Source organism: Staurois parvus, unplaced genomic scaffold (genome assembly GCF_062004578.1).
Source record: "Staurois parvus isolate SC_StPar_1 unplaced genomic scaffold, SC_StPar_1.0 ptg000989l, whole genome shotgun sequence".
Classification (NCBI taxonomy): domain Eukaryota; kingdom Metazoa; phylum Chordata; class Amphibia; order Anura; family Ranidae; genus Staurois; species Staurois parvus.
In genome coordinates, this window is record NW_028318785.1 from 617,241 (window position 1) to 644,154 (window position 26,914).

General features: G+C 43.8%; 1 protein-coding gene across 1 annotated transcript in view; it reads right to left on the reverse strand.

The window, feature by feature from the left end:
- LOC149441397 (speedy protein 1-B-like) overlaps positions 1 to 26,914 on the reverse strand; it is a 54,235-nt gene that overhangs the window by 14,886 nt on the left and 12,435 nt on the right. The window contains exons 2-3 of the mRNA XM_089657406.1: positions 6,973 to 7,031; positions 5,759 to 5,844 (exon numbers count right to left, since the gene is read on the reverse strand). Of these exons, the coding sequence (XP_089513532.1) occupies positions 5,759 to 5,844; positions 6,973 to 7,031 (145 nt within the window). The remainder of the gene's footprint in view (positions 1 to 5,758; positions 5,845 to 6,972; positions 7,032 to 26,914) is intronic.

Genomic DNA, 26,914 nt, shown 5'->3' on the forward strand with positions numbered 1-26,914 from the left:
CTGATCGAGAAAGTTTCTCTCTCTCGATCAGCCTTGTCCCGTTCAGCACACCCCCCCCCCCCCGCTCCCTAGTAAAAAACACTCCTCACTCAGAGAACCCTTCCCTGAAAAATAAAGTTAAACCCTCCCTCCCCAGTGCCATTAGTACAGTGTCAGTGGGTTTTTTTTCGCACTGATCACTGTATTAGTGTTTTTTGGGATGTCAGTGACCCCAAGTCAGTACCCTCCAATGTCAGAATGTCCACCGCAGTCCCGCCATAAGTCACTGGTCGCCGCCATAATTAGTATTTAAAAAAAAAAAAAAAAAAAACCAAAAAACAAAAAACACCAAATAAAAATCCCAGTATCTTTCCCGCCATTTGTAAACGCTATAACTTTCACGTAAGCCAATTAATTTACACATATTGGGTTTTTTTTTTTTTTTTTTTTTAGCAAAGACATGTCGCAGAATGCATTTTGGCAGAAATTTGACTAAATTTGATTTTTGCATTTTTTTTTTTACTGGACATGTTCTATAGCAAAAAGTCCAAAATATTGTTTTTTCCTCAAAATTGTCAGCCTTTTTATAGCGCAAAAAATAAAAACCACACAGGCAATCAAATACCACCAAAAGAAAGCTCAATTGGTGGGGGAAAAAAAAAAAAAAAAAAAAAAAAATGTAAATTTCATTTATGTACCGTATTGCATGACCGCGCAATTGTCAGTTAAACTAGCGCAGCGCTGTATAGCAGAAAAATGGCGTAAATTGCAGTATTTATACCAAAGTTTGTAGACGCTATAACTTCCACACAAAGCAATCAATATACACTCATTGGGATTTTTTTTTTTTTTTTTTTTTACCAAAAACATGGAGCAGAATACATTTTGGCCTAAATTTATAACCAACTTTGAGTTTACTATATATTTTTTATAGCTGAAAGTAAAAAATATTGTTTTTCTTCAAAATTTTTGGCTTTTTTGTTTATAGCGTGAAAAATAAAAAGCACACAGGTGATAAAATTACACCGAAAGAAAGCTCTGTGTGTGAAAAAAGATGTAAATTTTGTTTGGGTGCAGCATTGTATGACCGAGCAATTATCAGTTGAATTAGTGCAGCGCTGAGTAGCAAAAAGAGGCCTGGTCATTAAGGGGGGTAAATCCTCTGGAGGTCAAGTGGTTAAATTTTTTTTCTTCCTGCTGTTTATATAGCAGTATAGTCCCAAGTTTAGGGATGAGAGCACGGCAATTTATACTTTGGTACATGTAGGCACTTGTTGAGTGGTGGTCGCACATTTATGTTGAAGGATTTGTTCTAGTCCTTTTAGATTGTCTTATAGTTAGGGTCCATTTATTCTGACCGCCCTATTGTTTGTTATAGGCACAACAGCGCCATTTGTCAGTCTATTTTCACTGCACCTTTGGGCATTTATTTATGCCAAGTGTTTTAATACAGGTTTGTGATTTCACCCTGCTTAGGGACACAAGTGGGTTTATGTATTGTGTTTTTATGCGCTTTGCACATTTTATATGGTTTATCAAACCTCACTGCATAAAAATTGTATAATATGAAGAATTGAGTTTAGGATAATTACACACAGAAGGATTCACTAGGGGTGTAATTGAAACCTCATTTTTTATTTATTTATATAAGTATAAGCGCGCAGCACCAATTTTGTTATAAATTGCTAACAGGCGCTGCCATGATTGATCTAAAATGACAAGTGCTCTTTAAAGGGTAAGGAATTCAACTCATTCTTGCTGGTAGTTAGAATCTAATATTTGCAAACCAAATTGTTTCCTTTTTAGAAGTGGCCAGGTTAGTAAAACAGCATTATCAGAACAGATTTTGGGTTAATAGCACATAGTTGATAGCTACTCAAATTCTTTATTTCATGTTTTTTTCTCACACGTACTGTGAAATTGTGAAAATGCATCAATGCAGTGCATGTCATCTCAGCTTGCATTTGTTGAATGAGTTCACCAATAATGTAAATATTGCAGAATATACAGCCTCACGCTACATAACCAAGCTCCATTTCATGCTTAACGAAATTAATGTATCTTAAAAAAAAAAGTTTTTTTTTTAAATCGATTTTTATCCACCCTGCCTGCACCCAATGGTGCAATAGCAAGGTAACTCCAGTGCTACAGCCTTACTCCTTAATTGGATCTCTAAAGACAGTGTCACATCTGGGGCTGTGCCATGGCTCTGGGCCTGAAAAGCACTCTGGTCTGAAAAGTGGAAAATGCATAGCCCAGTCCCAAAAAGCCACATTCCAGACTAGCCCTGCACTCAGCAGTAGCTGTGGAGGCCATACCATAACATTGCTGGTTGAGGATCAGCCTCTCCACATATGTAAAGACCAGCTCAAGCAGTGATATGCAAGCAGCCTTAATTGAAATTGGGGGTGGGAACACAAGCAGAGTTAACCTTGGTGACTTGTTTAAAGGCCAGCAAAAGAAATCGATTTTTCCAGCAGCTCTAAATAAAATGCAACCAAGCCTCCTAGAGCATCGGCAAAACTGAGGCAGACGAAGGATGGTTATTTGGGGTTTGGCCTACTATTCTGTGAGTATGTCCCAACCTCCTGTAAGCTGCAGTATAGCTTAATAAAATTCTCAATTGACAAGGAAAAAAATAAAAATCTTCATTTACAGCTAGCCTGAATGATTGCAAACTCCCACTTAACACAGTAGGGTACCTAGCAAAGATCCCTGACCAACATAACCATAAGAAGTTGGTCAACTAACTTGGAACAGATAATCAGAACTTTAATGCACTGCTGAAAACCTACATGCTCATCTAATTTACATACCGTATTTGCCGGCGTATAAGACGACCCCCCTACTTTTCCTGCTAAAATTTAGCGTTTTAGCTATACTCGCCGTATAAGACTACCCCTCTTCCAATGCACGTCAGTGGGAGGAATAGTGCCCCATCGTTGGTGTCAGTGGGAGGAATAGTGCCCCATCGTTGGTGTCAGTGGGAGGAATAGTGCCCCATCGTTGGTGTCAGTGGGAGGAATAGTGCCCCATCGTTGGTGTCAGTGGGAGGAATAGTGCCCCATCGTTGGTGTCAGTGGGAGGAATAGTGCCCCATCGTTGGTGTCAGTGGGAGGAATAGTGCCCCATCGTTGGTGTCAGTGGGAGGAATAGTGCCCCATCGTTGGTGTCAGTGGGAGGAATAGTGCCCCATCGTTGGTGTCAGTGGGAGGAATAGTGCCCCATCGTTGGTGTCAGTGGGAGGAATAGTGCCCCATCGTTGGTGTCAGTGGGAGGAATAGTGCCCCATCGTTGGTGTCAGTGGGAGGAATAGTGCCCCATCGTTGGTGTCAGTGGGAGGAATAGTGCCCCATCGTTGGTGTCAGTGGGAGGAATAGTGCCCCATCGTTGGTGTCAGTGGGAGGAATAGTGCCCCATCGTTGGTGTCAGTGGGAGGAATAGTGCCCCATCGTTGGTGTCAGTGGGAGGAATAGTGCTCCATCATTGGTATCAGTGACACCAATGATGGGGCACTATTCCTCCCACTGACACTTGCTGACCCTGTTCTCGTATGGTGCTGCTGCAGCCAGCATATGTGGTTGCAGCAGCACCTCTACACTGACCACTTACCTGCTGGTCCTGCACTTGATTTTCGTGGGGCCGCTCAGCTCCACCCCCTCGCCGGTGAAAGGCCGCCTGTGTGCCTTTCCTGAGCTACAGTTCTGGCGGCCAATCACTGGTGAGGAGGCGGAGCCGAGCAGCCGCACGAACATCCAGTGGCCGAACTGAAGGCACAGCCGCGCTTCCTGGACCGGATCGTCGTGGGACCGGAACCAGGTAAGAAACAGCCGCTGCCCACCCCTGTACTTAGTGTCCCTTCCATTGGGGGAAGGGGGGGGTGGCGGCGGCAACGCGCCGCCCCCCTAAAAAGTGTCAGTATGCCGTATACCGGCGTATAAGACGACCCCCGACTTTTGAGAAGATTTTCAAGGGGTAAAAAGTCGTCTTATACGCCGGCAAATACGGTATTTGTTTCCCTGCCTGAAAAGTGCTGGTATAACACCAAAAATCACCGAATGTATAAACTAGCAGGATGTCAGCTGGCAAGGTGGTGAAATCTAAAAAAAAGCAATCATGGTCCTGCTCATTGAATAGGTGGTCAAAAGTGACCAATTTAACAGTTATTAAAAGTTCCGACCCAAAGCATCTTTGTGCAATAATTAAAACGCCTATTTGTTCAACATGTGTTGTATTTCTGGACTACAATTTGGGTCTAGAGCAGCCTCTCAACCAGGGTACTGTCTGGTCATCAGGGGTGCCACAACATTCTGGTTGAGAAAGGCATTCAGATTAGAGATTGCACTCCCATTGCTCTGCCAAACTGCACATCAGCACAGCAGGAGTGCAATCAGGACAGTGAAGTGCAAAGCAGAGGAAGGGGGAGGAGTCCGAGTCCTGACCTCTCTGCCTCCCTCTATAGTACAGAAAACAGCAGCAGTACAAGTGCAGATAAGAGTACTTCAGTGTTTAAAAAAGGCTATATGTGTGGGCCTACCTACCCCCCTTTCCCCAAACCCATATACTTGTAAACTTAATCTTGACCCCCTAAAGCTTGTACAATCAGAATGTGTTTTTGAGGCTCATTTATAATAGTGGAAAATATTTCTACTACTCTGAAAAGCATCTATTCTCACTTTTCAGAGGCATTTCACAGGCAGAGAAAAGGCAATATGTCGCCTTCTCACTGCCTGTTTTAACCCCCTAAATGCAGCATCTGGGGGATGTACTTCCTGCCATGGCCACAGCATGTGGCCAGCCGTGACTGCTTCCTCTAGCTAAAGAAAGCCGTTTGGGTGGTAAAAACCATCTCAACCACATCATACCAGGAACGTGAACAGAGCCTTGGACTGGGGTGCCTTGAGACTAAAGAAATTTTAAGGGTGCCATGACTGGAAACAGGTTGCAAACACTGGTCTAGTGTACCCTTGACAACTGTATGACAAGCCAAACTTCAGGGAAAGGGAATGACTCCCTTGCAGTTGGGCTGCCTGGGGAGCAAATTTTATTTACACAAACCCCACTCCAACAGCCTCTCCTCCCCTATGTTCCAGCAGTTACAGGCTGGATGTCAAGTAATAGAGCTCATTGGAGGTGTGTATGCTGAAGGGACAGTCCTCGAACACAAAGAGCACCTGCTGCCAGGGTGTAAAGATAAGGTAAGAATTTTGTGGCCCCTAGGCAGCCACACAGTAAGGAAACAATCCTCTCTGGAGATGGGCTTTAACCAGTTGCCCTCAAGGATTTACCCTGCTTCCTGACCAGGCCATTTTGTGTGTTATGGCGCTGTGTTACTTTAACTGACAATTGTTGTCATGCACTGCACCCAAATGAAATTTGAATCTTTTTTTTCCCCACGAATTGAGCCTTTGGTGGCATTTGATCCCCTGTGCAGTTATTTTTTGCAAACACACATTTCACTAGGGGGCTTCACTGCAAACACATAATTTTGCACCTTCGTGCCACCCTGTAGCAGTATATCTGCCATAGGGTGGACGGGAAGCGGTTAACAAGGCTTAAAGAATATTTGTTAAAAACAGGAAAAATTCAGCAGACATGAGAAGCTTGTAGAATTGCTATCAGAAAATGAGTCATACAAGAGGCTTGATTCAAATTTATGAGAAAAAAAAAAATGTATGGCTGGGTTTACATCATTGAATTTGTTTAGGAGTTAAAGATGTAATGGTTTACCATACATAGGTAGTTTTCATAAACCTATGGGGTTTAATGTGATACTTACAGAGCAACAAAGAAATTCATTGCTGTATATTCTCTGACTCGCAGGCCTGCTCGTTTGAAGTATGCAAGCACCATTGCTATTAGATACTGCATGAAAAACAAAGTTCAGAAAAAAAAAAAAAAAAAAAAAAAAAAAAAAAAATTTAGTTTGAACAAAAACAAAGCACATTTGAAAAGCAAACTTGTAATTCAGCTTTATTTCATCACAAAGGCAGCACAACCAAGTGTATAACCAATCTGAAAATGGACAGGATACCACATTTACTTCAGTCTACCCATACCCTTGGTGTAGGGCAGTCCAACACCAAGATGGAGAAAAGCACAAAAGTTTAAGGGAACAGCCATCTACTAAATTTTCATAAGAATGCCATTTTTGTGGCTTGCCAATCAAGACTGGATAATTACCTTTATAGGAGAGAGAAACCTTACACTCAAGGTGTCATTGGGTGTGGTATAAGCCTAGCTTGTTCAATTTATAAGAGTGGCCAAACTAGAGGGTCTTCTCAATCAGATAGTCACAAGGATTTTAAAATTTACCTTTTGAACACCACATTGTATACAACGCCAGCACCCTAGAAATGATTAAGACACTTTATCCTAGTCTTTGTTGGGGAAAATGCATTCTTTAGTATCCAAGGGCCACTAAATGTTTAAGGAAAAAAAGCAAACAATTTCAGAATGCCTGTGTTTGAAGACAGAGCCTCCCATTTCAAAATTGGGGGAAGAGGCTCCGCCCTCCAAAGCACATTGTGCTAGCAGCAAATAAACATCCCTTTTGTTGCTGCCCTCTCCTCCCATGTAGCAGTGTGCGTGGTGTCTGCTCTATAATAAAATTTTTATACGAGCACCTTTTTTAAAAAAAAAAAAAAAAAAAAAAAAAAAAAAAGCAGCTTCTCAGTTTTTTTTTTTTTTTTTTTTTAAAAAAGAACCACAAACCACCAGGAAATACATAGGATAAAACAAGGAAAAAAAAAAAAAGTTTAGATTTGATTAGAATCTAAAAGCCTGTGTGCTCTTATTTTCAGCTTCTGGAGTCTCACTGTTTTGGAGAGCTGTAAGGATTCCGAAGCTGCAGCAATAGGATATAAACAATTAATGTCATCTGATGTCTTTGGACTCATTTGGGCAAGTTACCTCTGGCCTTTGTGACTAACAAATTACCATTAAAACCTGTATTGAAAACACTGGATCATTTCTATAATAATTTAAACCAACCTTGTCAGAGATCCGAAGGCAAACATCCATTGACAGGAACTGCTGAATGATGTCACAATCTGTAGATTAAAGTCATACAATTTACCTGCTTAGCCTGGTTTAAAAACAAAAAGTGCATGATTACTTCCTGGTAAACAAATGTTCACACTAGCCCAGACAGTTCGCCAACCTACTACAAGCAGGAGTCCAAGACTAATCTGCCTATTAGCCCACATTCATGAAAATTCTCAGGATGCAACTCAGGGGGGGAAAAAAAAAAAAAAAAAAAAAAAAAAAAGCACCCAAAAACCTTACATCTGAAGAAAGGTCCAGGCCAGCCTTTACATTCAGACAATAGTGCCTGAAAACATGTGAAGGATACCATTTTGTGGATATCTAACTCCTGGGGATTCATTTAGAAAAAAAGGTTCACAGACTTTTCTAACTGGAGTCATTTGGAAAATTTGTGAATACTGGCTTAAGCTATATAAAATCTGGTTTAATACACAAAGTTTCCAAAAACATTCTAAAAATGCAAAAAAATTTACACCAGAACAATGTAGAGATTTCACCTCAAAACATTGCAGTGGGAAATTTGGAAATGCAATGTGCATAAATTTGAGATTCAACATGCAGATTTATATAAAAAAAAAACCAACAAAAAAACCAAAAATGTGGATCCTGCATGTCTATGAAAGCTCAAATGTTAGAGCTCTTGTGTAGCTTATTTTTCCATTGAAAACTCCATTGCCACCAGTCCTACAGATAGGAACTCAAGGATATGGGGGGGGGGGGGGTGTAACTCAGTGCAAGCAAGCAAAAATGTGAAGTCACAAAAAGTCAGACTTATCAGTAATTCCTTTTCTAAAAGTCTTCAAGGACAGCCCCTTGAGACAGAGCTCCTCCCTCCAGGACAGGAAACACGCAAGCCCAGAACCTTAAGAGACAAACCTCCAGGCCTCCCTCTTCAGTTTTACTCAAGAACCACAGGAAGGCACTAAAAGACAACCATTTATGCATAAACTCACATTACCATACAATACTTAGAAAGGGGAAATCCCAGCTGTCCTGGAAGACTTCTATAAAAAGGAGTTACTGGTAAGTAACTCTTTACTCAAAACGTCTTCCAGGACAGCCCCTTGAGATGATCAAGAACTTACCCACTAGGGTGGGGCTACTGCCTGGAGGACTTTGCCTGATCTTCACTAGAAAGCAGATCCAGGTGATAATGCCCTTTGAAGGTAGAAAAAGTTGGACCAGGTGGCCGCCTTACAGATTTGTTCTGGCGAGGCACTGGCTCTCTGCCCAGGATTCTGACAAGGATCTGGCTGAGCGTGCATTAGCAAATGAAGGTGGAATTTTTAATTAAACGATTCCGCGATAGCCATCCTAATCCACCTAGCTATGGTGGACTTTGAAGCCTTGGAACCCTTCCACGCTCCCAAAAAAAAAAAAAAAAAAAAAAGGGGACAAAAGGACCAAAGCTTTCAGGACCAAAGACACTAAAGGGCTGAGGCCTGCACCTTTAAAGTGTTAACCTGAAAAGCCCTCATCTGCCCCATCCTGGAAGAAATCCAAACACCGCTGGGATATCTGGAGGTCTCCTACCCTTATCCAACCAGGAGTTGAATCTCTTCCAGACCTTCGTATAAATAGCTCTGGTAACTGGCTTGTGGCAGTTCAACAAAGTCCTTACTACTGTCAGAAAACACCTGACCTTTCAGTCCAGTAGCCACACTAACCTGAAAGATTCTCACCTGAGGGTGCAGCACTGGACCTCTGAGAGACCAGATCTTCACTCTGAAAAAGGGAACAGGGGAACCGAGGCCAGGCTCCACAGCAGAGAAACCCATGGGCTGACAAAAACAGGGCCACCAGAATAAGTTTTGTCCTTTCCAAACAGAAATTTCTGCAGATCTGCTGAGATCAGGCTCACTGGAGGGAATGCATAACAGAGTGAACGCCCATATGTTTGCAAATGCATCTTCACCCAAAGCCTGATCTCGCAGTTTAGGGAGAAGAACTGGATCACTTTCCTGTTTTCCTGGGAAGCAAAGGGATCAGCCTCTGGCATGCCCCACCTCAAAGTGATTGTTGCAAACACCTCCTGGTTGAGAGACCATTTGTCATGCTTGACTGGATGCCGACTTAGGAAATCCGCTACGGAATTCTGAGCTCTCAGATGGATGGCAGATATAGAAGGAAAGTTTTGCTCGGCCCAAGACAATGCTGTCCGTGATTGCAGAGGAGGGCTTTTTGTACCAGTTTATGTATACCACCATAGACATTGTCTGAACAGCTCTGCAGGTGACAGTATTCGATCTGCTTGAAAGGCATCCATCGCTCGCTGGACTGCTAGAAGCCCTTTGATTTGAGGATCTGTGAGCTCCCCCAAGGACCACAACCCCTGGGCTGCTTTGTCACCTAGATGGGCTCCCCAACCAAAGCTGCTGGCATTGGTTGTGATAACCAGATAAGGTGCATTCCATTCCACACCCTTGGCTAGATTGTACTGCTGTCAACAAAAGGGATCTCTTGATCCTGAAAGGGAGCAGGACTGCAAGATCCAGAGCAGATCTGTCCCAGTTCCAAACCCTAAGAAGAGGGGAAAAAAAAAAAAAAAAAAAAAAAAGACTGCAGTGGCTGCTGGTGGAATCTTGCCCAGGGGACAGCTGGGAAACATGTCATGAGACCCACTGCCCTCATGATATGACCTTCAGCTCTTTACCCTGATACTAGGGATTATATCAATTTTTTTTGATGGTTGCATCAAGGATGTTTATCTAGATTGATTATGCACTTCGTGTATGTTTATATGGTTATGTGATTTATACATGAATCCTGTCCTTTGTACTCACCATACCTGCTTGAGCTATCTATATCATCACCTGCTTGTCATCTTCACTGTCTTGTTCAAATTTTGAGACTATACCATTCATCACAGGTCTACTATTCATCACATCTTTATGGGACTTTTTGCATGTCTAGTGTTGTCCAGGTTGATCTTGCCATTCTGCTTTTGACTTCCTTTCCCCCTGGGTGGTGGTGAGGTAATTGTATATTTTGGCTTATCATGCCATATATGTCTTTGTGATATTTGTACTTTTTTTTTTACTGCAAATTAAAATTATTTTTGTTTAATATTTGGTTTTCAAGGCTGCAGTTTGTCCTCATTTGGACCCCCTTTTTGGCCTGTGGGTCCTTTCTTTATTTTCCCATTTATGATTAGGGCCCAGAGGATACCATATATATATCTATATCTATCTATGAGAGTCAGCATTATTCATAATTGGGTCACTATCCTTATTTGGTAATTTCTGACCCTGAGCTTTGGGAATCCTGGTGAGTTTTATTTTTTTTTTTATTTTTTTTTTTTTTTTATTTGGTCTGTCTTTGAACTCTACCTTTAGAGTTTTCTTGCAACAGTTGATACCAACGGCCATTTTTTCATTTAATTTTTTGTTTATTAATTTATAATTTGCAGTGTCTCCTTTGGATTTATTATTATTACCGGTCACCTCACTTTACCCTTTGTGGGTTTATAATTATTTTTAATTAGCAATAGGATTGTATTTAATTTTTTCAGGGATGTGGCACGCCCGGTGATTGATTTACATATATAGAATTTTTTTTTTTTTCTCCATGGCTTATGTCGGTGAGGATATGGAGGCTGAGATCCGTTCCACTTTCTCCAGCCATACTAGGGATGCGGCCACCCCTGAATTGGATACAATTAAAAATTTATTCAAGAATCATAAAAAAAAAAAAACTCAATATTAAGTATTTAAAGAGCAAATGGGACATTTCCTCATTGGAATCCTACATCCAAGGTGGCATTCCTAGGGGGCTGCGAGAGAGAGGGTGATCCCTGCTGAGCATTTACATACGGATATATTTCTTTCCAAATGGAGAGAAACATGTATTACACACGGGCTCAATATTATGAAATGGATTGTTGAGGAAGAACAGGTCCAGTTGGCTGAGCTAAAAGATGCGATAGAAGAAAGTTCTAAAGCACTGGAACAATATAAGGATAATGCCGATTTTACTCAATTGAACGATCTCCTTAAAAAGGAGATCGATAAGACTCAGCGACATCTTCGCTCTACAAAACAGGTTAAGTTCCAATGTGATCTTGACGATTGGGCCCGTGGTGAAATATTTAATCTTTCTAATACACGTAATCGCAGTAGATCCCAACGTCGTCGTTTCCGTTCCTCCTCCAACCCTAATCAAACATTCATCCGATAGTGATGGAGGGTCAATCTAAATCTGTGGCTTTTTTAGACAAAGATGGTAGTTGGAAATCTGGGTATTCTCAAAACCACAGAGACACAGAACCAACTACCCAAACGCAGGTGCAGAAGGAGGAAAAGGAAAAGACGTAGAAAACAGAAATCAAGGACGCGAGACCAGGAGTCAGAAACGTTGTTAGATATGGTAACTAATTAGCAAATATCTTCTCAACCTGATCTTAAAATTATCAATCTCAGTTTGTTTTGGAAGATGGACATCTTAGTTTACTCCAGAAAGGTCTATCTTTCTCCCCAGTAAATACTATGAACCATTTCGAGGTTTTTAAAGACAGTTTCTTTCTAAGGAAAGTTTGTTATTTGCATCAGCAGACTCCAACAAAAATTGGAGGATATCAATTTAAATCCCTCTATTCAGGGAACAGACACTCAGACTCTCGATACCTTGATATCCCTTTTGGAGGAGAATGTCTCAAGTGATGATCTGGAGGGGCATTTCAGTGCACTTCCCCTTAGATCAGCAGACCTTCGCATTAAATGTACTAAAATGCCACCATTTAGGAAAAATGGATTAGAGTCTCTCGATCTGGTACAGCGTGACTTGGCCTTAGTTGATTGGACAGTTAAGGGGGGAGATAACCTCACTAAAGATGAACGTCGTGCATTAAATGAGCTTGGTAATGCCCATGATCTTGTTATCAAGCAGAGTGACAAAGGGAGGAATGTAGTCTTGATGACTGCCACTAATTACAAACAGGAAATCCAGCGACAACTTCAGGATGAATCTACCTATGTAAAATTGGATACTAACCGGTTTCCGAGATTGATCGATCTTTTGAAAAGGAAATTAACCTTTGCATGTGAAGCTGGTCTCATCTCTCATGAGTGCAAATACCTTCAGGTTAAAGATTATAACACTCCCACCATTTATATTATACCAAAAGTACATAATGCTTAGTGACCCCCCTGGACGACCGATTATCTCCGCGGTAGGTGGCCGCTTGAACGAATTGGCAAATATCTTGATGCCCTAATTAAAGGAATGGTTTTTAGACTCCCATCTTATGTGCAAGACACGTGACGTACTTTCTAAAATATCCTCTGTAACTGTCCCACCTGGGGCTCTCCTAGTTGGTATTGATGTGGAATCACTTTCTACATCGATCCCACATAGTTGGGGCATCAAGGCGGTAACACTTCTTGAATCAATCATATCCACAGATGGGTGCTCAAAATGAATTTTTGATCGATCTCTTGCATTTAGCTTTACATTACAATTACTTTCAATTTCTTGGGGCTTCCTATCACCAGGTACACGGTACATCCATGGGTGCCCCTTGGGCTCCTGCCTACATCTTGGCTGGTGGGAGGAGCAGATAATATATCGTTCTAAATTATATTTGAATCACTCAACACTATGGTTACGATATATTGCTGATGTTTTGATGCTATGGACGGGTAGTGTCACAGACCTTCATCATCAATTCCTTGTTGAGCTTAATCAGAATGATAGGAACATTAATCTTACCTATACTTTTGATTTATATCAGATCTCCTTTTTGGATCTATCAATCTCGGTAAGGGTCGATAGACTTACCAAAACTTTTCGTAAAACCACTGCAGCAAATAACCTGTTAATGGCATCAAGCCATCATCCTCAATCCCTCATTAGAGGTATACCTACCGGTCAGTTCCTTCGAATACGCCGTAACTGTTCAGATTATAATGACTATAAAGATTAGGCTCAGGAATTATACACCAGATTTCGAGAAAGGGGCTATCCACACATGAATCTCAAAAAAAAATCTCACTGTAAGGCATCTAAAATGTAATCGAGGTGAACTTTTACAAACATCTCCAAAAGTGTCACCTGCTAACCAAGCTCCTCCCTCTACCTGCATAATTACTAGGTTTGGGGCCCAATGGGGTACAGTGCGTACTATTGGGGTACAGTGCGTACTATACTCAAACACTGGCATATCCTTATCCAGACACCAGAATTGTCCACTATTGTGGGCCCTCGTCCACTTATGGTAGCTAGGAGAGCTGCAAGTCTATCAGACCATCTTGTCCATTCAGAATTTACACGTTCTATTTCTAGAACTTGGTTGACCTCTCTTCCCCCGCTCTGTGGCATGTATCCATGCGGCCATTGCTCGGTTTGCAGAGTCGTTGACCGCACTGACACTTTCCGAGATGCTGGTGGAATTAAATCTTATTACATTAAACATTTAGCAAATTGTGCAACACGTGTAATATACATGTTATCCTGTCCTTGTGACAAGATATATGTAGGTAAGACAAAGCGATCATTTAGAATACGCATAGGGGAACATATTAGCAATATTTCCAATACAGATCGCACTCCAGTGGCTGAGCATTTTTCTCTAAAACACCAATCCTCTCCATTTGATTTGCGTGCCAAGGTAATTTATGTGCTTAAACTGTCCTCAAGATGAGGAGACTTTGATACTGTTCTCCTTCAGAAAGAAAAGGAATGGATCTTTAAATTAGGATCCATGGTACCCTTTGGCCTCAATGGAGTTTAGCCTCCAGGCATTTTTGAAGCCTTAACTTTGCTGTCTTTAGTTATTAAAGTGCGTCCAAGCATTCCCAAACAAATAGGTCCCCTCCCCCCCCCTTTTTTTGATCAATCTTTTGCATATAATTTTTTTTTTCTCCGGGTGTGCCATATCCCTTGTCTTTTGTTTTCATCTTTTTGTTCATACAAACTTTTGTTTTGATTTTATTTACCGGTTTCAGCCATTTATATATAGGTCTTCTATCTATGGCTGATCTACGGTGGAGAGATTATATTATATTATATATATATATATATATATATCTGATATAGTTTGATCCAGTTTGATCCTTCGCTTTTCTTTGTTTCTTTTAAGTGTTAACTGCATTTATTGGTGAATGTCATTGATCTTTTTTGTTCCCTCTCAGCCATTGTTAAATTTAAAGAACACACCTATTGGCAGTTATAGGGCTTTGTGTTACTATATAAAGACTCCATTAACATGGCTGCCTCTATCTGAAGCCCATGTGACAGTGGGGAAACGCGTCAACGTCACCTCCTGGACACGCTGGCACATGCAGTCCCACGGAGTGGCTCAGTCAGACTGCAGCACCTGACATCCATACATTTTCTCTGTGGAGCCACGGCCTTCCTTACGGCATGTACGGCTGCCATCCTTAGCCACTATATTGCACCGCTATATGCGGTATGTCATATCAATCCTTGCCTATCATCATGGCACATTTTGGACTGTCAACAGGAGTTTGACCCAGCAGTGGCTGATAAGCTTTCCCTACATTGGGAGGATCCTCACTTGCTAACACACAGGATTCAACTTCACTGACCTCAGCAACTATCTCTGCATGGGCTATAGGTCTGAGGATGATCAGCTGCTACAGGTTTGACACAAGCTTTCCACTTTATTATACCTGTATTTGAGGACTTTTATTGAACTGGGTCTCTATATGATAATCTCCTGTGCGCCATTATTCAAGCCATTTATATATTATGCATACTACCGGCTCCACCAAACAATTATGCCATCTGCATGATATATGTTTACATTACAATTGCATTACAAAAGATCCCTGGGATATTGGGCATATGATGCCCTATATTGCCATCATCTAACCACTCTTGATATATTATAGAGATGTCTTCTACATAACTCTGCATTACAAGCCTATTATCACAGCACTTTTGGGGCTGGCAACAGGAATCTGACCCAACAGTGGCTGATAGCTTTCCCTATATTGGGAGGATCTTCACCTGTTAACACACAGGATTCAACTCCACTGACCTCAGCAACTATCCCCGCATGGGCTACAGGTCGGTTGATGACTATTAGCCGTTACAGGTTTGATACAAGCTTTCCACTTTACCATATCTGCATTTTTTGTGGACTTTTACTGAACTGGGTCTTTACCCGACAACCCCTCGTGCTTCAAGTATCCAAGGCATCTATATATTCTGCATATTATGGGCTCCACCAAGCTATTATGCCATCTGTATGATACATGTCTACATGATTATCATTGACTGTCTATATGACCTTTGAGAAATTGGGCATATTATGTCATATATTGCCATTTCCCTTCCATCATCAAACCACTCTTGCAATATTGAGGAGATGTATTCTACACAATGTTGCACCACAAGCATAACCGCATATTTGATGAGAGATCTGTAATACTTTACCCGATACCTGAGGAATGACCTTCAGCTCTTTACCCTGATACTAGGGATTATATAAATTATTTTAGACAGTTGCACCAAGGATCATGTTTATCTAGATCAGTGGTTCTTAACCTTGTTGGAGGTACTGAACACCACCAGTTTCATATGCGCATTCACCGAACCCTTCTTAATTGGAAAAATAAAATATGATTTTTAAAATTCAAAACATAGATATATATATATATATATATATATATATATATATATATATATATATATATATATATATATATATATATATTTATACATAGGTGCACAAAATGAACAAAACCGTGAACAAAAACCATTAAAACATGATTTTCACACAAAAACAAAAACATAATAATGAATATTTACTGCACGAATCATATGAGTCGGGTGTGGGTCTTCACCTCCGCCGAACCCGCGAGACTGACTCACCGAACCCCTGGGGTTCGATCGAACCCAGGTTAAGAACCACTGATCTAGATTGATTATTATGCACTTCTCGTGTATGTTTATATGGTTGCGATTTATACATGAATCCTGTCCTTGGTACTCACCATACCTTCTTGAGCTATCACCTGCTTGTCATCTTCACTGTCTTGTTCAAATTTTGAGACTATACCATTCATCACAGGTCTACTATTCATCACATCTTTATGGGACTTTTTGCATGTCTAGTGTTGTCCAGGTTGATCTTGCCATTCTGCTTTTGACTTCCTTTCCCCCTGGGTGGTGGTGAGGTAATTTTTTGTGTAATGTTTGTATATTTTGGCTTATGCCATATATGTCTTTGTGATATTTGTACTTTTTTTTACTGCAAATTAAATTTGTTCATTATTTGGTTTCCAAAGCTGCAGTTTGTCCTCATTTGGACCCCCTTTTTGGCCTCTGGTTCCTTTACCCTCTGGTCTTTTTTCTTTATTTGCCCTCATGATATCCCTTATTGTCATGGACCAATTGGTCTGAAGCTCTGCCAGCACCCAATCTATCCTGAGAATTTTTTCCCCCGTGGAAGGAAGATCTGAGGAAATCTTGTACCCCAGATAGGCAAACTCTGGGAGGGAGCTAAAAATGACTTGTCCCTGTTTATTAGACACCCCAGAATCTGTGGGTTGCTCAGGACTTCCTTCACTGTCAACTGTTGGAGAGACCTGGCCACGAAGAGGATATCATCCAGATAGAATGAGAGATATTACAATCGTTCCCTTGGAGGAGCCAAGGCCTCCACAAGCACTTTCGTAAAACTTCAGTGTAGAGGCCAGACCGAAAGGTAGAGCCTGACACTGCCAGTGGTGGATCTCTGCACACATCCTTACCGCTATTTAGGTATTTGACACGCATGTTGAATGAGGATGTGAAGATATGCATCCCTCAGATCCAGCATAGCTATGAAACAATCTGGGTAAAGGATGTTCTTCGGAGAAGAACGATTCCATCCTGAAGTGTTTGTTCTTTAGAAACCGATTGAGAGGGCACAGGCTTAGGATAAGGCGAAACCTGCCCAAGGGCTTTTTCACTACAAAAACATGGGAATATCCCTTCTCCTGCTCATTCTGGGAAACTCTAGTAAGAACCCATTGATCTACCAGGTCTCCAATTAGGCCACACAGAGCCTGTGCCTTCTCCCGATCCTTGAAGATTGGTTACCAGATACCTGGCGGGGGGGACTGGAGTCGAACTCCAACCTGTACCCTTTTCCTAACAAGTCCAGAATGTACGGGTTCAAGGAGATTGAAGCCCACTGAGGGAGAAAGGTCCCCAGTCTTCCTCCCACTGAGATGCTCGAGTCATTGAGACGGTGGGGCCCTGAGGAGGATTGAATAAGATTCCCCATTACCATTGTTCTGTGCCCTGTCCAATGTTTCTTGGGCTGAACATCCCAGCTTTGCTGGACCTGCGTTTGACAAAAAACCTTCCTGGAGTAAGATCTTTTTACTCTGACATTGCCCTCCCTAGCGGCCGTACACTCTAGAGCCTCGAGACCTGGACCGAAAAGGTTATCGCCTGTAAAGGGCAAGGCACAGCTTGGATGCCGAGTCTCCTGCCCAGGTTTAACCATAATGCCCTTCTAGCTAAATTCACCAGGCCAGAAGTTGTCACAGCTAGTTTAACTGATTCAGCGGAGGCATCTGCCAGGAATCCTACCGCTTTAAAAAAGCAAAAGGAAAGGATTTTAGAATTTGCTGCCTGGAAGTCCCTGCCAAGAGATGCATCCAACTGGGCAAGCCAGCATTCCAGATTTCTGGTAACACAGGTGGCTAACAAAACCGGCTTAAAGCCAATAGAGGTGGAATCCCAGGCCCTTTAGGGCCCCCATCCCTTCAAATGCCAAGTCTGCCTTTAGAGACTTTAGATAAGGGGGCATTTAACTTTGGAATTTTGTTCCATGGCTGGGATCAGTCTTCCTCAAAAGGAAATCTCCTTTTATCAAAAAGGGAACTATGGCCTGGAAAAACTAGTCTTCTCAGCATGTAGACCCTGAAACATGAGGTCATGCTCAGACATACTTCCTTCTCTATGATCTGTAAGGTTTAATCGATGGCCCTTGATGTAGATGACCTCCTTCAGGCCAATCCTCCTCCCTTCTTAATGCTTCCAGTACCGCTGTACCCACAGACTGGGTTAAATGCCCCAGCATTCTATCCAGCAGGGATCTAAATAACTGAAATGTACTTATGTCATCCTAATGGAGGTGAGAATCCTATGGCAGACTAAGTGACTTATCCTTAATCTATCCACACTATTACGGCATAAGGAGTGTGCGGACCAAACCTCTCGAGGGAAGGGGGTTGCCAGGGAGCAGGCCTGGGCCAGCATCACTGGACAGTCATCAGTCCTCAGACACTTGAAGGTCACCAGGAGTGCAGCCCCACTCCTCTGCAGACATTGAGGGATCACACTGGGGAAAAAGCAGTACCGTACCAAAAACAGAAGCCACCAGTACCACCCTTGAGCTTAGGGCTCCAGTACAGGTTCCTTTGAACATATCTGTCAAAAAAGAAAAAAAAAAAAAAAAACCTGAAGAGGGAGGCCTGGAGGTCCGCCTTTTAAAGGTTCTGGGCTTAAGTGTTTCCTGTCCCAGAGAGGATCTCTACGTCTCAAGGGGCTGTCCTGGAAGTTGAGGAAAAAGAAAAAAAAAAAAAAGTTGGCTATAAAACTAGATTGTTTAGAGCAATTTCAAAAAAGATGGCATAAGATGTTAATTAACTGCCCTGACTGGAGTCCAGTGATACTTAAATGTCTGCTCCTCCCTGAAGCTTCTCAACATTCAATAATTTTATAACCAGAACTGGGATCTGATACTACTAGCAATATTTCTTTACTTCAATACAAACTCCAGGCATAATATTCCCTGTCACTCTTGCTGGTAATGGTTATTTCTAGGAATCTTCCAGGACTGCAACTTGCGAGAATGGTTTCCTTCCTCTACATGATACAAGCAGAACAGAAAATCCCTTCCTCCCCTCAGCTGAGAAGACAGACTACCTCCACCAGTGCATGAGGGGAAGAACACAGTAAGGCCTGGTTCACACTGATGTGTGGGATTTGCAGTGAATTCTAGGAGTTTCCCACACCACATCAGAATTTCACTCCATTCATGCAAATCGCTGTGGGTGTCAAAGTTAAAGACACTCCCAAAATCAGTTTGCAAAATGCAGTGCAATTGGTTTGGTTGAATTGGATTGCACAGGTGTGAACGCCCATGTGATCGACTGCAACGCAAAACAAAGCACAATTTGAGCCATACAAAAATGAATGGCTCACATCTGACGAGAATTGCATGTGATTTGAACAGGAATGCAGTACCATCCTGGAAGATTCCTAGGAAAAAAAAAAAAAAAAATCAGTTACTTACGGCAACGCCTTTTCCAGTAGTCTTTCAGGACAGCACCTTGTGACCTCGGCTCCTCCCCACCTGAGGAAACACCTCCACCCTAAATAAAAAGTCTATGCTCCCCTCCGACCTCCGTTCTCGATCCGTACCTCCGGTCACTTGGGGAGACATAACATGACCAAAATAAGAAGACATCTCCTAGAATATACAGTAACACAAGGGTGGGCAATTGGTGCTGTCCTGAAAGACTACTGGAAAAGGCGTTACCGTAAGTGTAACTTAATTTTTCCCCTTTCGTCTTTCAGGACAGCACCTTGAGGATAAGCGAGTACTTACCCCTAGGGCGGGCCCACTGCTTGCAGAACCTTACGTCCGAAGGCCTGCTCTTGCACCGAGACCAGGTCAAGTCTAATGCTTTACAAACGTTCCGAAACTGGACCAGGTTGCTGCCCTACATATATTTGTCCTGGGGAAGCTCCTGCCAGCTCGGCTTGAGTAGTTGCTATGGCCCGGGTGGAATGTGCCCAGATTCCCTCCGGGACCTCTAACCCTTCTGCTCGGTATGCTTGCTCAATTGCCAGTCTTTACCATCTAGCAACTGTTCTCCTAGAAGCTCTTTTCCCGCCCCTGCAAAGGAAACAAAAAAATGATTCTGTGCTTCTAAATCCTTTAGTCCTTTCAAGGTAAAGTAGCCCGCACCTTCTAATGTCTAACAAATGAAATTTATCCTGATTTTCCCCTACCGGGTCAGGAAAATATGAGGGCAACACTATCTTGTTCCCTCTAGAACTGACCCATCCTTCATTCTGAAGGTGGCCCACAAGTTTCAAACACCACCCTGTCTGGAAAAATTTGCAAGTAGGGAGTCCTGACTGACAGGGCTTCCAGTTCGCACACCCTCCTTGCTGTGGTAACTGCCACCAAAAAGACAGTTTTCAGCGCGAGATCCCTTAGCAAGCAGGAACCCAAGGGCTAAAACAGGGGCTCCATCAATACCCTAAGTACCTTAGTCAGATCCCACATTGGAAATGGCCCACTCCCAGGAGGTCTCTGTCTTGTCAGGGCTCTAAAGAACCTGATTACCAGTGCTTCTTTGGCTAAAGGGGCTTCCAGAAACACTGAGCCGAAATTTGGCTCTTGAGTGTGCTGATCGAAAGCCGGCCCAGTGGCTAAGGCCCTCAGTGTTGCGAACCACGCCCTCCGGGGCCAATATGGAGCTATCAGGATGAGTGAAGTATTCTCTGCCCTGAACTTCCTCAATACCACTAACAGCAGGGCAACCGTGGGGGGGGGGGGGGGGATCCCCACCTCTTTACTACAATGGCCTGGTACATCTCTCCATTTAGGGCCCATTCTGACTCTGAGCTGTCTTCTGCTCAGATAGTCGGCTATCTGGTTCAATTCTTTTTTGTGGATGGCAGACGAGGCAAGGTTTCTTTCCACCCAAGACAAAACCACTGCCGCCAGGGACCAGAGCGACCTGCTCCTTGTTCCGCCCTGCCTATATATAGGCTATAGCTGTTGTGTTGTCCGTCAGGACACGGACATGCTGGCCCCCAATCCTGCTCTGGAAAGAGCGGGGAGCTTCCAATATCGCACTCAACTCTCCAATTTGAGGATTCCCTTTTTTCTCCTGGGGACCACTCTCCCTGAATCACCGACTCCTAGGTGGGCCCCCCAACCTTGGGCGCTGTCATCAGTCATGACCTCCCAGACCGCCGGAAAACTCCAGAACAGTCCAAGTCACATTGGCCATCTTCCTCCACCACCACAGGGATCTTTTTACACGGGGGGGAAGAGAGAAACGAGAAGCCGGGTATCTAAGGACCGTACCTGTGTCCCAGACCCTTAGAATAAAAAGTTGGAGGGGACGAAGATGCAATCCTGCCCACTGAACTGCCGGGATAGACAAAGTCACAGTCCCAACACTGACATGGCCTGCCTCAGTTATGCCGTGGCTCCCCAGCAACAGCCTGATCCCTCCATCTAGCTTGGCGAGTTTTTCTGAGGTCTTCTGTCCTGTGGAATCTAGAATGTACCCCAAATAGGTAATTCTCTGGGAGGTGACCAGGCAGGATTTGTCCAGGTTCAATAGCCAACCCAGGCTCTCTAGATGTATCCTCACCTCTGCAACGTTCCGCCTCAGCTGGACTTCCGAGCCTGCAAATAGGAGCAGGTCGTCCAAGTAAGCTACTACCGCTATTCATCTCAGCCAAATGGGAACCAACACCTCGGCCAGCACCTTGGTGAAAATTTTTGGAGAGGAGGAGAGTCCGAATGGCAAGGCTCAGAACTGAAGATGGTGCATCCCTGCTATGCCCCAAACTGCTAACCTGAGGAAACGTTGGGAAGCTTCTGCAATGGACATGTGTAGATATGCATCCTTCAAGTTGATAGAGGCCATGAAAGCCCCTGGTGGGAGGAGGGCTCTGATCATAAAGTTTGAGTCCATGCGGAATCTTTTGTCTAGGGGTCTCAGGTTCCAGATTAGTCTGTAGGCCCCCGATTGTTTTTGAACCACAAATACGTGGGAATAGAACCCCTTTCCCACTTCTGCTTCAGGGACTCTTACTACCACTTTCTGTGCCTCCAAGTCCCGAAGAGAATCTAGCAAGGCTGAGGCCCTCAGGACACTTGGGCAGGCTCATCAACAATCTTTCTGGCGGTGGTCTCGAGAATTCTAGTTGGCAACCCCTCCTTACAATGTCCAGGATGAAAAGGGCTGGAGACCTCAACTTCCCACTGTGGGAGGAAGGCTGCCAATCTACCTCCCACCAGGGGGACAGTCATCGCGACTTCTGGGGCTGTTCAGGACGAAAAATCACCCCTCCCTCTCTGCCCCCAAGTCCTCCTGTCCTGAGGCTCTGTCTTTTTGGGGGACGAAATCTCCTGGCCCCCACATCCTGCAACTTTCACTGGGGGGGGGGGGGGGGCGGAAGGACTTTTCCCTGTCCGCCGTACGGTCCAAAACAGACTAAGCCTGGTCCAAACAGGAGATCACCTGAGAAGGGGATGCCACACAATTTAATTTTAGACGTGATGTCTCCCTGCCACGTCTTAAGCCACAGGGCCCTCTGGGCTGCGTTTGTTAGAGCCGCTGACCTAGCCCTCAATCTCACCGACTCTGCGGATGCATCCGCAATGTACCCCACTCCCTGCAGTAATGTCTCAAACGATGCCAGGATCTTATCTTGGGGGAGTCGGCCACAATATGGGCTTGAAGCTGTGTCAGCCAGTACTCCATGTTCCTGGCTACAACAGTCGTGGCCATGGCGGGCTTCAAACTTGACAGGGTTGAATCCCACGCCTTTTTAAGGAGGGATTCAGCTCTCCTGTCCAATAGGTCTGGCAAAACCCCCATGTCCTCGAACGCCAAATCAGTTTTCCTGTCTGGGAAAAAGCTGCGTCCAGCTTAGGGTTTTTGTTGCACAAGGCCCCTGGGTCTTCACTGAACGGAAACCTCTGCTTAAGCACCTTAGAGGGGAAAAAAAAAAAAAAAAAAAAAAAAAAAAAAAAAAAAAAAAAAAAAAAAAAAAAAAAAAAAGGGTCCTGCCATTCCTTTTTAATGGTGTCCACCAACACCTCGTGCACTAGAAATACCCTATGCTTCTGCTCCTCCATACCCTGGTACATTTGATCATGTAAGGATAGAGTTTTAACCTCTTCCTTAATGGCAAGTGTCTCATAGATCGCCCCTAAGAGGTTGTCCACTTCCTCCAGGGATAACTTATACCGGGACGAACTCCTGGGGTCTCCCGAGGGGCACTCCCCTGCCGATTCCCCTCTGAGTCAGAGGATTCCTCTTCCAGTCTCAGGGAGCTCCCTGCTCCGACTAGTTGACGGGGCCACTGGGGGGGCGGGTTGCCAAGGGAATGGATAAACTTTCCATTAAGTTTAGATGAGTCAAAAAGGTACTGGTCAGCTGCCTCACTGACCTGGTCACCCTATTCTGGCCTCTCTCACTAACCCCTCAGGGCCCACAGAGAACCTTATTCCATGACTCCTTGAGAACAGTTTTACAGGATGGGCATTTCTGCCTAGGTTCCTGATGCTTAAGTTTTTCTCTGGCCTTGCCCTGAAAGACAGAAAGGATGCAGAAAGAGCCTATCACCCACAGGGCACTTGTTCTACAACCCCCCCCCCCCTCTTCCCTGGCAGAGCTTGACACCTCCCGATAGGCCCCCCCCCGCCCAAAACCCTCTGACCACCAGAAGGTCCGGGAATACCCCAGGCGCTAGAGGCCCACAGATAGGGGAGGACTCAGTCACCTTACCTGGGTCCGCTGGTGCAGGCCTCGCCTGGTCCTGGTGCCTCTGCGCCCGACATTCTCCAGGAAGGTGGTCGCCTTCAGCGAAAGCCTGTCCCCCTGGCTCTGTTCAGCCATGCACCGCCATCTTCTCAGCCGGCCCCGGTGTATAGGGCCGCGACCGGAAGCCGCAACCACAGGAGAAGCCCTGCCCCTTCCACCGGAATTGCCGTCTCACAACATCCAGCAAGCTCCACTGACCGCCAGCGTGGGAAGGAGCAGAACTCCTCCCCGATCCAGAGGCCGCCCCGACACCCGCAACTCACCAGAGGGGGTCGGGGACAGCCAGCAGGTTAGTGATCCTGCCCTGTCACCCAGGGATCACACTCCTGCCCTGCAGCCCACCAAGGGAGGATCGCAGTTTTTAGACTTTTAGGGTGGAGGAATTTCCTCAGGTTGGGAGGAGCCAAGGTCTCAAGATGCTGTCCTGAAAGGCGAAAGGGGAAAAAAAGTTACTGCTATGACTTAATGGGGAACTTTCCCAGTCTTCCAGGACAACAACCTGAGAAGCAAGAAATAAGAGAAGCCTACCTCATGGTGGGCTACTGCCAGAACTTCCCTGCCAAATGCTCAGTCTGGGTTTAAGAGAACCTCCAACTGAAGGGTTAAGCAAAAGATATCCTGAGTAGACCAAAAGGATGCTCCATAAACTAAATGCCATTAAAGTTCCTTGAGCATGATTTAAAGATCTGCTAGAACCAGAGATTCAAGTTTTTGTTAAGCCGATTTTTTATACACGTCATACTTCCTTGTTCTGTGCAAAAGTTTTGCAAAGAGCAGCCCTAAATCTCCTCCTCCGGGGTCCCCTGCTGGCGCTGTTCACTCGTCTTCATCAGATATGTGGGCTCAACCTTGTGCCAGGCTGCATGTGTCCATAGACATAGCATAGCTCAGGCCTCCTCAAAGTCTTTGACAGTAGCAGGAGTCAAAAAAAGGACCACACTGCTGCCAAATCTGACAAGAGGGGAGAAAAGCTGCTACAGACAGGCACAGTAGTGGATCAAGATCAGGCTCAGATAAGTGGGTAGGTGAAACGTGAGTTATTTACTTTACAGAGAATGCATTAACAAGCAAACTCTTTATTAAGAGAACACATGTAGCCACATCATACAATAGAGGCGAAGAGAAAACATTTGGCAAAAGGAATTGGTACACAATCTAGAAAACGTACCATGGGCAAGGAAAGTAAAACAGTTCAGCTAACATGCTACCACAAGGAGAAAAACATCACAAGAAAAGAAAAAAATAAACCACAATCACACATCCTCCTCACCACAGGTGAACGGAGTCAAGCCATTTATCCCATATTTAATGGTATTTAGCAGAGCATCCTCTATGCATATAAGTAACCTTATATGGTAGTGTACTGTTTATTGCAGCGACCCACTGCAGAAATGTAGGTGGTAGTGCTTGAAGCCAAGCACGAGCAATCAATATGGCCGTAAAACATTTCCTATAAGAAAATGGTTTGAAATTTGTTGGTTATATAGCTTTTAAGTCTATATGCCAATGTCAATGCAGGGGGTAGAATGTGAGCATTGTAGAATGCTGATGCAATTTTTTTGGACTGTACCCAGAATCACATCCATAAGATATAGAGTCCAGCTGCGGGGTGGAGTCACCAAATTGAGCATGCGGTGCGTGGCGAAGCTGGAGATAGCGGAAGAGCATGAAGTTAGGGAGATCAAATTCGGATTTAAGGTCTGGAAGGGTTTAATACCAGCACTGGTGAACACCTGGGGGGGCGGGGGGAATAAAATAAATCGGGAAGAGTAAGCAATTCAGGGAGGTTCGGGTTGTCCCATAAAGGGGTGTAGACGTTGATAAATATTATCAAATTTATAGTTCGGCACTTATATTGATAGCAAGCTTGCAAAATATTTGTTTTTTATGATCATAATTAATATTAATGTGTGAATGGCCTTGGACAAATGATAGATATTGTTAAGTTCTTCAGTTATAAGCTGAGAGCTGAATATTCGATAATAGGGCATAGCTGGTTAGAAGACTAATGTAGAATGTCATGGAGTAACCAAAAAAGATTACATAATGTATTCTAATAGTATCTGTGTATTTAGTTTGATTTATAAACTGGTAATATTGTTACATACGTAAATTTGTGGTTATACAACATTGAGATGTTGTAAAGATACATTCTTAATTTATATTAATCAGAAACTGGTCATATGAGCATATGAGCAGGGTAATGTAATATGGTCAATTTATGGTAACTACATATGTACCTGTCAATCAAAAGACAGTATATGTAGCATCCCCTCCCTTCAATGAAATTGCTCTGCTAAGCAGTATTGTTTGCCATACAAGGTCCTAAGATACGCTTACTTGCTTCATAAAATGACCCTAAGGGACAGTCTCTGGCACACCCCTATACACACACACACACACGCATAAGAACATTCCGAGAAGCTGAAACCGGTGCCGTAAGATATGAAATAGTCACCAACATCTACTTCCGGCTTCTTCCCAAAGACTCCAGGACAAACAGAACATGGAAGAAGCACATAAGATACTAAACAAAAAGTATGACATCTTTAAACGTCTGCTTAATATTTCTGGTTTTATATACATGGAACTGTTCATGATACGCTTTGCTTTGTTATTTTAGGCCAGTGTGATAGAATAAAATCACTTTACTTCAATGGCTTTCATTCATAATCGCCTCAAGACATGTGTATATGTGTCTCAGAAAATCCAACAGGCGTGTATGCATTGGACTTAAGTTACTGGAGGCCAATGACCAAATCTTCCAGTGGTGGTACAACAATCCCCTGCAGCCATCCATAATTGAGGGGACCCGCATGCCCTTTAACCACATGCCGCCCAGCCACTGTATAAATACGGTGGCAGGGCGGCACGGCTGGGCAAAATCACGTTTTAAAACGTGTGTTTTGTAAACAGGTAGGGGGTGCGTGCGAGGCTCGCCGCCGCCCTACCTGTCCCGCCGATCACAGCCACGGATGTCAGTTGCTGGGTCACAGCCAGTCGTTACCGGCTATGTCCCAGCGATCATCGCTGACAGAGCACAGCTGCAGTAGCTGTGCTTTGTCAGTTCCCGGACAGCTCCAGGACAAGCTGATCGGGACAGAAGAGTTTCTCTCCCGATCAGGTGGTGTCCTGTGCAGTACACACCCCCGCCCCCTAGTAAAAAATACTCCCCTCACAGTTAACCCTTTCCCTGAAAAATAAACTTAACCCCTTCCTCCCCAGTGCCATTAATACAGTGTCAGTGTTTTTTTTTTTGCACTGATCACTGTATTGGTGTCACTGGGAATGTCAGTGACCCCAGGTCAGTACCCCCCCATGTTAGAATCTCCGCCGCAGTTCTG